The sequence below is a fragment of the Bubalus kerabau genome, chromosome 3 (assembly GCF_029407905.1).
Source record: "Bubalus kerabau isolate K-KA32 ecotype Philippines breed swamp buffalo chromosome 3, PCC_UOA_SB_1v2, whole genome shotgun sequence".
NCBI classification, from domain to species: Eukaryota; Metazoa; Chordata; class Mammalia; order Artiodactyla; family Bovidae; genus Bubalus; species Bubalus kerabau.
The window spans coordinates 167,085,496-167,099,068 of record NC_073626.1 but is presented as its reverse complement, the minus strand read 5'-3'; the positions used below and the strand labels follow the sequence as shown (position 1 = coordinate 167,099,068).

Here is a 13,573-nt window from a genome sequence, read left to right as displayed (position 1 = left end):
AAAGGAGACTCTTTGGCTTTAGAAATATGAAGTAAGACTTTAACAATAGGTTTAAGGATCAATAACTACATTTTATAGACATTGAGCTGAAAAACTGAATATTTTCTTTTCCCTTTGTACCTCCAAACTTGCTGTAGCCAATGAGTCATCATCTTTTAAGAAGTATCATTGTATCCCTTGCTAGGTGTTAAGTTTGCAGAGACATAGATTCATGTGTAATTTCTTCTTCCAAGAGTGGTATAACTCTGTTGAACACGGAGTCAGTTAGTGCTCTAATCTGACCTTTCACCTCTTCTCCATCACCTTTTAGACCATGTTTCAGTCTTTGCTTAAGCAGTGCCTTGGAAAGAGAATGTCTTCCAAGGAAAAACATAAGAGTGGGGTGTATACAAGTCGATGTTTGATTTCTGGTTTAACCCTTTACTATCTAAGAGCCTTGAGTAAGTTACTCAAGCTGTTTGATTCCCAGTGTTTCATCTGTAAAACTAAAGTAAAAAAGGATCTGGGAGACAGTGTGCCCTCAGCCAGCCTTTCCCAGTCTTTCCATTAATTATAAAAGTCACAACTTTGAGAGCTAAACGTCCCATCATGGGAAAGCCCTTCTAGAATATATTGATTGACATGGTAAAGAATCTGCTTGCAATGCAGGAGACCCAGGTTTGATCCCTGGGTTGGGAAGATCCCCTGGAGAAGGGAATGGCAACCCACTCCAGTATCCTTGCCTGGAGAATTCCATGGACAGAGGAGCCTGACGAGCTTCAGTCCTTGATATTGCAAAGAGTTGGACACAACTGATTGACTAACACTTCAAGCTGGCTAATTTATCCATTTCTTTCTTCATTCATTTATTCACTCATCCAAAAAGCTTACTTAGTACTTATGACATGCTAGAAATGTGTTTAGGCATTAGGAATTCCTTGCCGAAGTCATAACCAGAGGAGGACATAGGCTCATAACTATTACACAATTTCTCAAAAGCTATAATGGTGGTATAAATGTACTTTCTATGGAATGTTTTAGGAGCACAGAACAGTGATAAACTCTTCTGGGTTGGCTATAAGAATGCATAGAAAAAAAACGGGCACATAGGTAGGAATTCCCAAGGTAGATTCTGCACATTAAAGCAGAGTTGAATAATCCTACTTCATTTTCCAATAAATAGTCATTCACATATCAGGGATCATGTACTCTATCTTTTAAAGAGTTTAGCTCTATATCCCTGTATTTATATTCTTCTTTATCATAAGCTTGTTATCCTTTATAGAAGGAGGGACCTCTAGTTTCTTGAGATCCCTTTGGGAAGATAGACATCTAGGTCCTTGTCACCTTGTATCTGGATCCCAGTTCTTACATATTTGCTTACAGCTCTTTCTGACTTACAAGTTTTTGCATCTGAAAGAAAGATTCTGAATGATACAGTGCCAGTTTAGTCTTTGTTCTAGCAAGCTTTCAGGTACAAAATGTGCCTGAAGATGAAACACGTACGCACAGAAGCACAAAGCAAATGAATAATAGAATGAGTCAGACCTATTTTATTAAGAATCATTGTCAGTTTCACTTGAATAAAACAGAGAAGAAAAACAGTTTGCCTCAGAAAGTGCTACCTACCACCCAGCATTCTCAGTGTGTTCCAGCTCATAACACTCTTTCGTGAATAAGCCGTTTTAGTTTGCTTCATTCAAACCCATTCTATAGCACCATGCTTTCCTAGGAGTACGGCTTGGAATTCTCAGAAATATATTTTAAGGGCTACTTCAAGTAGAGAGAAACTCCTACCCAAAATTCTCAGAGACTTTGCAAGCATTAGTCACTCAGTCCTGTCTGACTCTTTGCTATCTCACAGACTGTAGCCCACCAAGCTCCTCAGTCCATGGCATTTTCCAGGCAAGAATACTAGAGTGAGTTGCCATTTTCCTCCTCCAGGGGATCTTCCCAATCCAAGGATTGAAACCGAGTCCCTTGTGTCACCTGCATTTTAGGCAGATTCTTTACCTGTTGAGCCATCAGGGAAGCCCCTTAGAGACTTTAGGTGATGTTTATGGTTAGGAATTTCCTGATCTTGGTAAAATAGAGACCTTACAGTAGTTTTCCACTCTTTGTAGTGTCATGAAACAGTACTAAATCTGTTTTATACCCCTCATTTCCAGTCTGAAGCAAAACTTGCAACTTTTGCTATTTCAGTTTTGGTCTGAGACTAAGGGCTATTTAAGCCTAATCTATCCTGTCTTGTTCCTTGAGAGTCTTCTCATTTATTCATTTATTCATTCATTCATTCACTCATTCATTCATTTATCCATCCATCCATCCCAGATGGATGCCACTGCCACTCTGAACGGAGTAAATAGCCCAGGAATCTCATCTACCCAGTGCTCCAATATTAACAGTGACAATGACTGAAGTCACTTTATACATAAAGGCTTAAACCTGAACGGGCTTCCCAGGTGACGCAGTGGTAGAGACTCCACCTGCCAACACAGGAGACCCAGGTTTGATCCTGAGTTGGAGAGATCCCTTGGAGAAGGGCATGGCAACCTGCTTCAGTATTCTTGCCTGGAAAATCCCATGGACAGAGGAGCCTGGTGGGCTGAAGTCCATGGGGTGGCAAAGAGCCAGACACGCCTGAGCACGCTTGCACGCATCTGGAACTGAACATTGTTAGTTTCCTCCTAGGTGCTGGATCTGCTACCTTGTGAATATAGGTCCCAAGATAATGGCCTTTGAGGCTTAACCAAAGTCTTAAAATTCAGATGCTTTCTGCAGCACAGGCCACTACAGGAAGTAGGGTCACTTCCTTCTCCTGTGTGAGATAACACAGAGCATCTCAGACTGTGTGTGCCCACGTAAAGGCAGTCATAATGGGAAGGAAAAAAAAAATGTGTACCTGCCAATGAAAACAAATTTAGAAGTCACCTATAACCTATAAACCCCCAGCAAACCTTGGTGGTTAAGAATCTCACTTCCCGTGATAAAAATAAAAACCAGAATGACACTTGTAATCTTCTTCATCTAATATAGTATTTGACAACAGTTCATGGAAAATGCATTATTATTGTCTCAATTTATTAAAATAAAGCTCTGAGAGATAAAGTGACCTGCCTAAGTAACAGAGCTAATAAGTGGAAAAATTAGATTTGAGGCTGAGGAAAATCCAGATTTACAGAACGATGCCCAAGGAAATACTTTGGTGATCATATATCTAGTGGGTATGCTTGCATAGATACATATTAATACATTTATCCTACATAAGCCAACAGGCAGAAGAAACACTCTGAAGAAAGATGTGTATCATTTTAAGCTGTGAAATTTAGATGTAGGATTTATTTCAGCAAATATATATGGAAAATTTTGCTACATGCAAAGCTTTGTGGGAAAGCCAAACATAAATTAGATGTGGTTCCTATCTTCAAAGAGCTTCTCACCTGTGGAAAGATGCACCAAAAAACACAGAATAAATATAGCATGTGCATGAGTAATTAAATGTGTGTGATACATCTCAAAAACTAGGTTCTGATATCATATGCCAGAATGATATTACTGCATGATGCTACACTATATTATACAAATGTGTGTATGTGTACTCAGCCATGGCCAACTCTTTGTGACCCCATGGACTGTGAATTGCCAGGCACCTCTGTCCACAGGATTTTCCAGGCAAGACTACTAGATAGCCATTTCATACTCCAATGTAATACATATATTGCATATATATATATATATATATATATATATATATATATATATATTGCACATGATATTGCTTGTTTCCTGACATTACATTGCATTAGAATGTAAGTTCCGTGGGGGCAAGCACGTCACTTGAACATTTTTTAATGCTCTCTACCTAGCACATAGAAAATAGCCAATACATTTTTGTATGTATTGAACAAGTATGTATTTGAATGAATGAACATACAGAGACTGGAAAGGATTGCATGGAGAGTAGCCACCAATACCACTAACCTGAATTTGATGTTGTGTGGCTCTTCTCCTGTTTCTTCAAAATTCTGTAAAAGATGCCAGCAACAGAACAGGTACAGTGGCATATTTTGCTTGGATAACTCCCTTCAATATTCCATCCTCCATTGGCTTTAGTGGTTTCATCAAAGTATCTATTTCAAAGCTTTTCTAGGTGAGCAGTGTGAAAAGCAATCCGTTTGCCACAACTCATTAAGCACATCGGATGGCATTAGGACATATTTCCAGTTTCCTTTTATTTATGAAGTCATGTAGATAGACTGTGGTGAGCTTGAATGAACAAAGAAACTGTATCAGTCTCCAGGGATACTGATTTCAGGAAAATAAAGGAAAATTTGAGGAGTGAGAAGAAGAATACGATTACTTCTTGATTATCATTTTAATGACTTAACATTGCATTTCACAGTTATTAAAATGTCCCATTGGTTTTCTACTTCTGGTCCTTTCTTTTTTGCTGTTTTATATGCCATTATCTTGAAGATTACAGAGGGTGAGATAGAAAACCACTTAAGGCATCTTAATCTTCCCCAGCATAAGCTTCTCTGCACTGAAAGTAGTTCTCTTTCACTCCAAGGAGAAAAAGATAATTTGGCTTTTGAGAGAAGTTGTGAATAGAATATATATTTCATGTATAAATACCCCTTTTTGAGAAACAAGGCTTTGTTATATTTTGCTCAGATTTTTAAAAATATGTAATTGTTGATATTGTCAGCCATATTTAATTCACATACAGAAGGCAATTTAGAAAATCAATTTTTGTAATTTTTTATTAGTTCCTTGACATCTCCATTTGAAAGCAAGTTGCAGCTCAATCCACTTTTAATTTGGACCTAATACAAGCATTTTACAGGGCTTTGCATCTACCCTTCCCCATTATTTACAGCATCAGATTAGTCAAGCAGATTCTTTCATTTGTTTGTTTTCAAGAAAACACTGAGATTTGTTTGCATTCTGCTCCACTCAGCTACTTTAGATCTGCTCTGAGCACTTCTATTCTTTCCTGAGGGTCTATTCTGTTCCCGTGGTGTTTTGAAGATATGATACTGTCATGGGATGCATGTCTGTCTTTCATTCCTGCTCTCGGCCAACTGTCTTTGCCCTTAGACCCTCTCTGTCAGTGCCAGTCACAGGCAGTTTTATGGACCTCCTTCTTCAGCACCCGGGGAAGTGTGTGGGAGGGTGTGTGAAGGAGTCTGGCCCTCCCTCTTGAGAGCATAGCTTCTAAGAATTTGCATTCTTAAATAAACCACCCAGATGTTTGCTTTGCATAGAAAATGTTGGGGTCATTGCCTTTCCAGCCACCCCCCCCCCCATTCTGTTTACACTGAAGCCAAAATGATCTCAAAAAGCTGGGTGTGCATTACATAAGTGTATGCATTTGTCAAAAGCTTGATTTGTGTATTTCACTCTATATAAATTTAACTTTAGTAAAAGAATTTATACAAATATATGTATATACATATAAAACTGTGGCATTTTACTAGTTGAAGTTATCCTTTCTGTATTCTCACAGAACACAGAAGGTACTGTAAGAATAGTAGTATTTTCATGTTCCAGTTCTCATGCTGCAATAACAATCCTGTTCTCAAAAAGTATGTCTATACCTTGATTTTTATTCCTCTACTTCAGTACATTCATACAGAAGTTAAGCACATTTATCTTCCAATTTCACATTTGGATGATGAATTGGTTAACACCCGTCTCTCCTGTCTGGGCAGAGACCTTGTCTGTTTTTGCCCAGCACAAAATACAAACCCGATAGAACCTCTTTAAGAATGAACACTATCACTGCACTGAGGATAACTAGTCACCTTCTGCCCTGGGCTCATGGGCTATTGAAAATGCCAGTCTGCAAGGGAATCCTTACAGGGCAAAGAAGTAATAATAATTGACCATAATGGGAAAGTATGAATATGAGCAAAGCACTTGTCCTTGGCAGAGTCTAGAAAGTGCCACTTGAGCTGTTAAACCCAACAGTGAGGATCACAGTTAGTTTTTTAGCTAATTCTTTTTTCTCCTTCAATCCCCCAATTTTTCTTTTTCCTGAGGCTTATATGTTGCCCCAATGTCTACTTTCAGAAACCAGCACCCCCAGGCATGGCTGCCCCTTTAGAGTGTGATAATGCCCAGCAGGTGGCAAAGAAGAACAGCAGCCAATGAACATCTTCCTTGTGCTGGGTTGTCTCAGGGGGTGTTAAAGTATAAAGGGATTACTTCCTGTCTCCACCACTTGGTGTCCATGTATTCCGAGCAGGTTTTCATTTGTCTCCCCAAGCCTCAGTGTTTTCATATGCTAAATGGAATGATAACAGTGTCTCTCATAGAGTTGTTATGAGATTTAAATAAAAATGATGACTGTAAAATCCTCAGCACAGTGCCAGATATATAGCCGGCAAATGTTTAATAAATGTCATGTTTGTAGTAGTAATCATGCTATTGTGGAAGTTGAAAGCTATTTTGGGAAGTTTCTCAGAGTATCCCAGAGGAAGAGAAGATTACCAGAAGTATATTAAAGATTATTCTCTTTTGCCTCCAAGAAACAGCAATCTTGTTCTCAGAAAGAGTTTATACCTTGATGTTTAAGTTGTACTCCCACACTATGGTGCCACTCTCATCTTCGATTTCTACTCTTATTTGCATTTTACTTACTTTAATTGTATAAAGTCTTGCTTTACTACAGCTGTGAGTGCTCTTAGGCTTTAGAACAGTGTGGGTAAGAATTGAATACTTGTATCAGAGTTACCTGGGAGTGATTTGAAGACAGAATATCTTCAGGAATTCTCTCAACCACCCCAGGTTACATAATTCTAGTTATCATTGGGGGAAGTTTCTACTTTGCATTTATATTTCTAATCTCATGGCAGAAATGTAGATAAATGACTATAATAATCTGCTTTTGTATTCCCACTACTTTAATTGTGCTTCTTTGATCTTTAAACAGCTAACTTCTCTTTATAGATTTCACCTTCTGTGAAAGTCTAATCTAAGGTAGTTACTCATCAAATCAGACCACTTTAATTCTCTGCACAACAGAAAATTCTGTTTTTCATTTGTTAGTGTATTTCTTCAGTTGTTCATTCATTCCCCAAGATTGGAACCTCTTCTGTCCCATTCATAAGAAATACTTGTTTTAAATGCACTGTTGAATCCTTCTGTGTGATGGCACTGTGGAGGCTATAGCGGTGCTCCGTTCTCATGAAGGCAGTTGGAAGCGAGGACTATGCTGTGCAAACAAACAAATGAAAGTGAATAAGCATGTAATCCCAGATTTTTGTGCATACCCTGGAGGACAAGAAGCTTGTCCTAACTGGGGAATTGAAAAAGTTTCATTGAGCAAGGATAATTTTAGTTCAGATCTGAAGCGCGAATATAAGTTACCTAAGTACGTAAAGGGCAAACATGGTGTTATGTGTGTCAATACATACCTGGTGAGTGGGATGGGAGGGTTGTTTCAGGCCTTTATGGCAGCAACAAAGTCTATGATGGGAGCACATCCCACAAACTAGAACAAGATCTCATGAATTGGTCACAAAATGCAAGTAGAGATGTCAAGTAAGACAAAAGTCTGGAGGTTGATGAAAAGCCAGAGGCAGAGAAAGCAATTGGGAGCCCCTGGCATATGGATGTCATTTAAAGTCATTGGACCGGATAAGGAAGAAAAGAGTCTAAGGCAGAGCTGAGGTTAGCATGACAAGTCACAAGGTAAGGAAGAGCCAGTAGAGGTGACTGAATGGTGGCCATTCAGGAGGAAAGAAAACTGAAATAGAGTGTAGTCATGGAAACCAGAGAGAGGTGGGTTTCATGAGGGAGGAAGTAGCCACTGTGTCAGTTCTGCTGTAAGGTCAACAGAGATTGTATAGCCCTTGGGGTAGTACAGCAACGTAGAGTTTGTTGGTGACCTTGGCAAGTGCAGCCTCTGGGATATGATGGGGTCAAAATCGCAACTGGAGTGAATTGTGGACAGAACACAAGGTGAGAAAGTGAAGGTAGCAACTCAAAGCAACAGCTTAAAGAAGCTTAGAATATACTTCCCCCAGGCCTGAAGATGAAATGTTTGAGCCCACATGCTTACTCAGTCAACAAAAACCTTAAAATATCTCTTTGTCCAAAAATGCTTGAAAGAAACCTAATAAAATAATTCTTGTGGATGCAGAAGTGGTGTACTCAGTCATGTCCAGCTCTTTGTGATCCCATGGATTGTAGCCCTCCAGGCCTGTCCCCACCCAGGGATCGAATCTATGTCTCTTATGTCTACTTCATTGGCAGGCAGATTCTTTACGACTAGTACCCCCTGGGAAGCCCAAAACAATTCTTAGCCATCTAAACTTTTGTCTGTTTTGGAAAATCTCCTTGATGTTACCTCCTTGTGTGGAAAACCCCACAAAAAAATATCTCTCACTCTCTAAGATTTAGTTGGTATTTTTTCTTTTTATGCTGCAGAATAACAGACTAAGAAAGTATGCCTTTGAATTGAAAATGAATGACCTGACCTATTTTGTGTTGGCGGCTGAGACGGAGTCAGATATGGACGAATGGATCCACACCCTCAACCGAATCCTGCAGATCAGTCCTGAGGGGCCCCCTCAGGGCAGGAGGAGTGCAGAGCTCACGGATCTGGGACTGGGTGAGCACACTACCCTCCTCCCTTGCCAACTATGACCTGTGCATTTGGTTCATTTTAGCTGCTAGTAACCCTGGTAGCTGTCAGGTCTAGTTCGTCCAACCCTGGGCTACTTGCTCCAGGAAATCACCCCCAAACTTTTACTTTTACTGAATAGTGGGGGTTACCTCACAGAGGTATGATTTTTAAGTTGACTGGCAGTGATTTGAGGCCGACGTCCAGCAAATGATATTGGGAATCATTGATCAGCAATATTTTTTTAAAAATGACCATGTCTAATGGGATGTTAGAGGAGAGATTCTGTGTTTTATGGATCCCATTAAATTTAATTAATGAACATTACTGTGTAATGGCAAACATACATCCTTTCCTTATAGTTGAAAAGCATCTTTCATGTGTGCTTTTGACCCCATGGAGATAAGGCAAGTTGTGAAAGTTCCATAAATTTTGCATGAGATCAGAGATTTTTATAAGATAAAAAATTTTTCTTCTGCCCATCCCAGTTCTTTCATCAGACTCTAAGCCATTCTAGGCAAAAAGAAAAGAGAAAGAGAAAGGGGAAAAAATGGTGAAAAGAAGAGGAAGAAAACAGGTTTATATTAATAGTCATGTGGAAGACAAGTTTATTCTCAGTCACTCCTCCCAAAGGAAAACTGTTCTAAGACATTTTGCACAATAGATGGTACATTAAAACCAGAGAGTCTTTATTTTTTTAGTTAATTTATTTATTTGACTGCATTAGATATTAGTTGTGACACTCAGACTTAGTTGCCCCAGGGCATGTGGGATCTTAGTTCCCCCAGCAGGGATTGAGCCGCATCCTCTGCATTGGAAGGAGGACTTTTAACCACTGAACCACCAGGGAGGTCCCCCAAAGAGTCTTTAAGTTCTGGTAGCCTATCATGTACGAGAGTCATGGGATAAAGAAGAAGAAAATTAGTGTTGATTTTAACTCCTGCTATATACCGTAGAAGGTGTTTTACACTCATGATTTACTTAATAATCATCAACTAGAATATTAATGTTTCCAGAGTCCTAGAGAGTTTAACTAACTGAAGCTAGAATGTAGGTTTTATGTTGATGGCCTGAGAGTCAGAATTATCAAAAATATTTTCATATGTAAGAAAGCTTTAGTATACACTGATGAAGTGAGACAAGACAACCCCAAGTATAAATGTAGTATTGTAAGGGTCCAGAGTTCTTATGGGCCCAGGATGGTGTCATGAAGAGTGTCCCAGAATGATCACCAGGACATCCGATTTCCAGGCCCAGTTTTTCCAACTATATGGAGGACTAGAGCCAGGGCACAGTGAAGGTATCTTCTCACCAGTGTCCATTCCTCATCGCTCTTGAGTCTAACCCAGTTTCGATATGTCACAGGCTTGAAAAATGAGTGATTCATGGGGATTATTTAATGACCTGGTCTTGATGTATCTTTTCAAGATTCCCTGGATAATGCTGTAACTTGTGAAAGCACACCGGAGGAAGCTGATTCTTCAGAAAACAGCCTGCACCCAGACTTCATGAAAGTAATAAAGCTGACATTTTTCTGTGCAAATAAACTTGAATTACTTATTGCTTATCGCTTTCATGGAAAAAATGTAAATGCTTTCTTTTAAGATTTAGACTAAGAAACACAACAGTCAGAAAACAAAAAGCATGTTTCTGTAAGATTGCAGAGTGTTGATGGATGATATTAAAACAGTGATAATACTAAGGGACTGTTTCTTGGCCATGTGTATGGGGCTGGGCTGTAGGTTTCCAGCCAAGTAGAAACTAAGAACTAACACTGTTTCCTCTGTAGTACCTCACAGAAACTGAAGAGACTGTCAAAGCAACTCGAAACATGGAGAGGCTAAATCTGTTCTCACTGGATCCAGATATAGATGTAAGTCAGAATTCTCTTTAAGCAGATGTGAACTTGACTTGTACAGTTGCAGTTTATAATTTAGAATCTCTTTTCTTATGATGGGTGTATGTTGAGTAAACTTTCCAAACTTTTTTAGAGCTTGAAACTTCAGAAAAAAGACCTTTTAGAACCCGAGTTTGTGATCAAACCATTTGAAGAGAAGGCCGCCAAGAGAATCATGATCATTTGTAAAGCTCTCAACTTAAATCTTCAGGGATGTGTGATAGAGAATGAAAATGATCCGATAACAAATGTAAGTTTCTCTTCTGATACATCCCGTACCCTCAGCCAATATCACACCACCCTCGTTAAAATCTTTTCTATTCCTGATGATTCCAGGCACTGAGTTCACACCCTCTATTGTACCAAGGAATATGATTGACAGCATTTTTCCACTTGACTGAAGTGTACAAGTTCTGAAGTAGAATTGTCAATTATACTGCCACAAAATTTCCCTTTTAACATACAGGAGAAGTAACAAAGGGACTCTGCTTTATGGTTCTTTCCATTAAATCAGCCCAATAGTTCAGAGTTTCCAGATATACTGTTTGTATCTTCCTGGTGGAACTTTATGGCTTTTAAATCCACATTTTTAATGTTCATATGTTAATTTTAATGTATATTAGAGAATATTTATAATGAACAAATTAACCCTGTGATTTCATAGCTATTGCTGCTTACAACAAGGCTAAATAGTGAGTCAAGTAGAATAATATATAAATATTAAATAAATAATACATGTAAATGGTAGGGGGAAAAGGTGCTTCACTGATATTTGGGAAACATCACTGCACTCATTAAATCAATACAAGATTCCTCTTCTTACTAAATGGGCTCTCTTGAGAGTTCATTTTTAGTGTTCTAGGGGACAGTTCTATACTAATTGTGAATGTATGGGTGGGAAGGGCACATTTTGATAGCATAAATATTATCAAAGTTTGAACTATAAAGAAAGAAAAAGTACTCAATCTTAACATCAAAAATCATTTTTAATATATTGGTGTGTTCCTTTTCATTCTTTTTTAATGCATTCTGTTCTTATTTCTAATAAATCATCCCTCAATTGTCATCTTTCACCTTAAAGAACTTATTTCCAAATCCATGATACAAGCCACATCTGCTTTTAGAAGATAGAAACAGTATGACATTTTTCTGCAAATTGTATACACAGTCCGTACACCTCTCTATTTATGATATAGTAAAATAAGCCTTGTTAGTTTGATGGTGAGTAGCGGGCAAATGGGTGAACCCTTTCAGAAAGACTGTAACCTGCTTCCCGCGGGTCTTCAGGTTCCTTAATGTTTCTCTGAGCCTCCTTCTTCCTATTCTAGTAGCAGGGTAATGGTGTGTGCTGGGGACCTCAGGTTTAATGAGGAGAATCTGTAAATATGATGCATGCAAGATATTGATGTTTTCAGTGTTACCTATGAGATTCTTGTTGACAAATGAGCTAAAACTTAAATGTATTTCCAGTAAGAATCTTCCCCCAAAATGAAGCTTCTTCATATTTTATAAACTGTAACTTACCCTAGGTATGTGACAGAGTGAAAGTAGTTAAAGTTGAGTTTATTCATTCTCCAGCAAATACTTTGTTCGGTGCACCTAATGGAGCTAGACTTGTTCTAGTTCAGTTCAGTTCAGTCACTCAGTCATGTCCAACTATTTGTGACCCCATGGACTGCAGCACACCAGGCCTCCCTGCCGTTGCCAGCTCCCGGAGTTTACTCAAGCTCATGTCAATCGAGTTGGTGATGCCATCCAACCATCTCATCCTCTGTCGACCCCTTCTTCTCCCGACTTCAGTCTTCCCAAGCATCAGGGTCTTTTGCATTGATTCAGTTATTCGCATCAGGAGGCCAAAGTATTGGAATTTCAGCTTCAGCATCAGTCCGTCCAATGAACACTCAGGGCTGATCTCCTTTAGGATGGACTGGTTGGATCTCCTTGCATTCCAAGGGACTCTCAAGAGTCTTCTCCAAAACCACAGTTTAAAAGCATCAATTCTTCAGCACTCAATTTTCAGTATAGTCCAGCTCTTATATCCATACATGACTACTGGAAAAGCCATAGCTTTGACTAGATGGACCTTTGTCTGCAAAGTAATGTCTCTGCTTTGTAATATGCTGTCTAGGTTGGTCATAGCTTTTCTTCCAAGGACTCTTTGCAACCCCATGGACTATACAGTCCATGGAGTTCTCCAAGCCAGAACACTGGAGTGGGTCGCTTTTCCCCCTCTCCAGCAGATCTTCCCAACCCAGGAATCGAACCAGGGTCTCCTGCATTGCAGGAAGATTCTTTACCAACTGAGCTATCAGGGAAGTCACAGACTTGTTCTAAGTACTGGAGAAACAGCAGGGAACAGGATGAACAAGGTCCCTGGCCTCTTGAAGATTAGAATCTTTGGGAAAAGACCGAAGTAAATAAGGAAACAAATGAATTAACAAGAAACTTTCACACTGTGCAGAGTTCTTTAAAGTAAATCAATATATAGAGATATGATACAGAATAACTGAGAGGAGGGCTACTGAGGATAAGATGACCGCAGGAGACCTCTCTGAGAGGGTGACATTTGAACAGAGACCAAGGTTGAGAAAGGGAAAACATCAGGTCAGGGCAAAAGGTTCCAGGCAGAAGAAAGAACAAGTGTGAAGTTCCCTGAGACTGGTAAACGTTGGCAGAGTCTAGGAACTGAAAGGAGATAGTGAAGGGAAGGGCGGACCAAGATGGGGTGGGAGAAACAGCGCAGAGTAAGAGTAGATGGGGTCTTCTACACTGTAGGGAAGAGTTTGGATTTGTCCTTAGTGTAATTGGAGGCAATCCTAGGGTTTGAAGCGCTTTCAAATGGTTTGATCTAATTCTAATTCTTAATTCTAATTTAAGAATTTGTGTTCTTAAAACATCCCATCAGAGGAATGGACTGAAAGAAATGAGGTGACCAAGGAAAACAGAAGTTTATTACTACAGTTCACAGTGTGGCTTGCTCTAGGACTGGCAAAGAGGAAGGAGAGCAATGGATGGGTTTGACTGACGTTTTGTAAATTGAATTGACAGATTTTTTTGGATATATG

The 13,573-nt window shown here is 39.3% G+C and overlaps 1 protein-coding gene across 3 annotated transcripts in view; it reads left to right on the top strand.

Annotated features, from left to right (window-relative positions):
* DOCK10 (dedicator of cytokinesis 10) overlaps positions 1-13,573 on the top strand; it is a 305,174-nt gene that overhangs the window by 181,629 nt on the left and 109,972 nt on the right. For all 3 annotated transcript variants that reach the window (XM_055573609.1, XM_055573608.1, XM_055573607.1), the window contains exons 8-11: positions 8,416-8,599; positions 10,040-10,125; positions 10,401-10,484; positions 10,603-10,758. In XM_055573609.1, the coding sequence (XP_055429584.1) occupies positions 8,416-8,599; positions 10,040-10,125; positions 10,401-10,484; positions 10,603-10,758 (510 nt within the window). The remainder of the gene's footprint in view (positions 1-8,415; positions 8,600-10,039; positions 10,126-10,400; positions 10,485-10,602; positions 10,759-13,573) is intronic.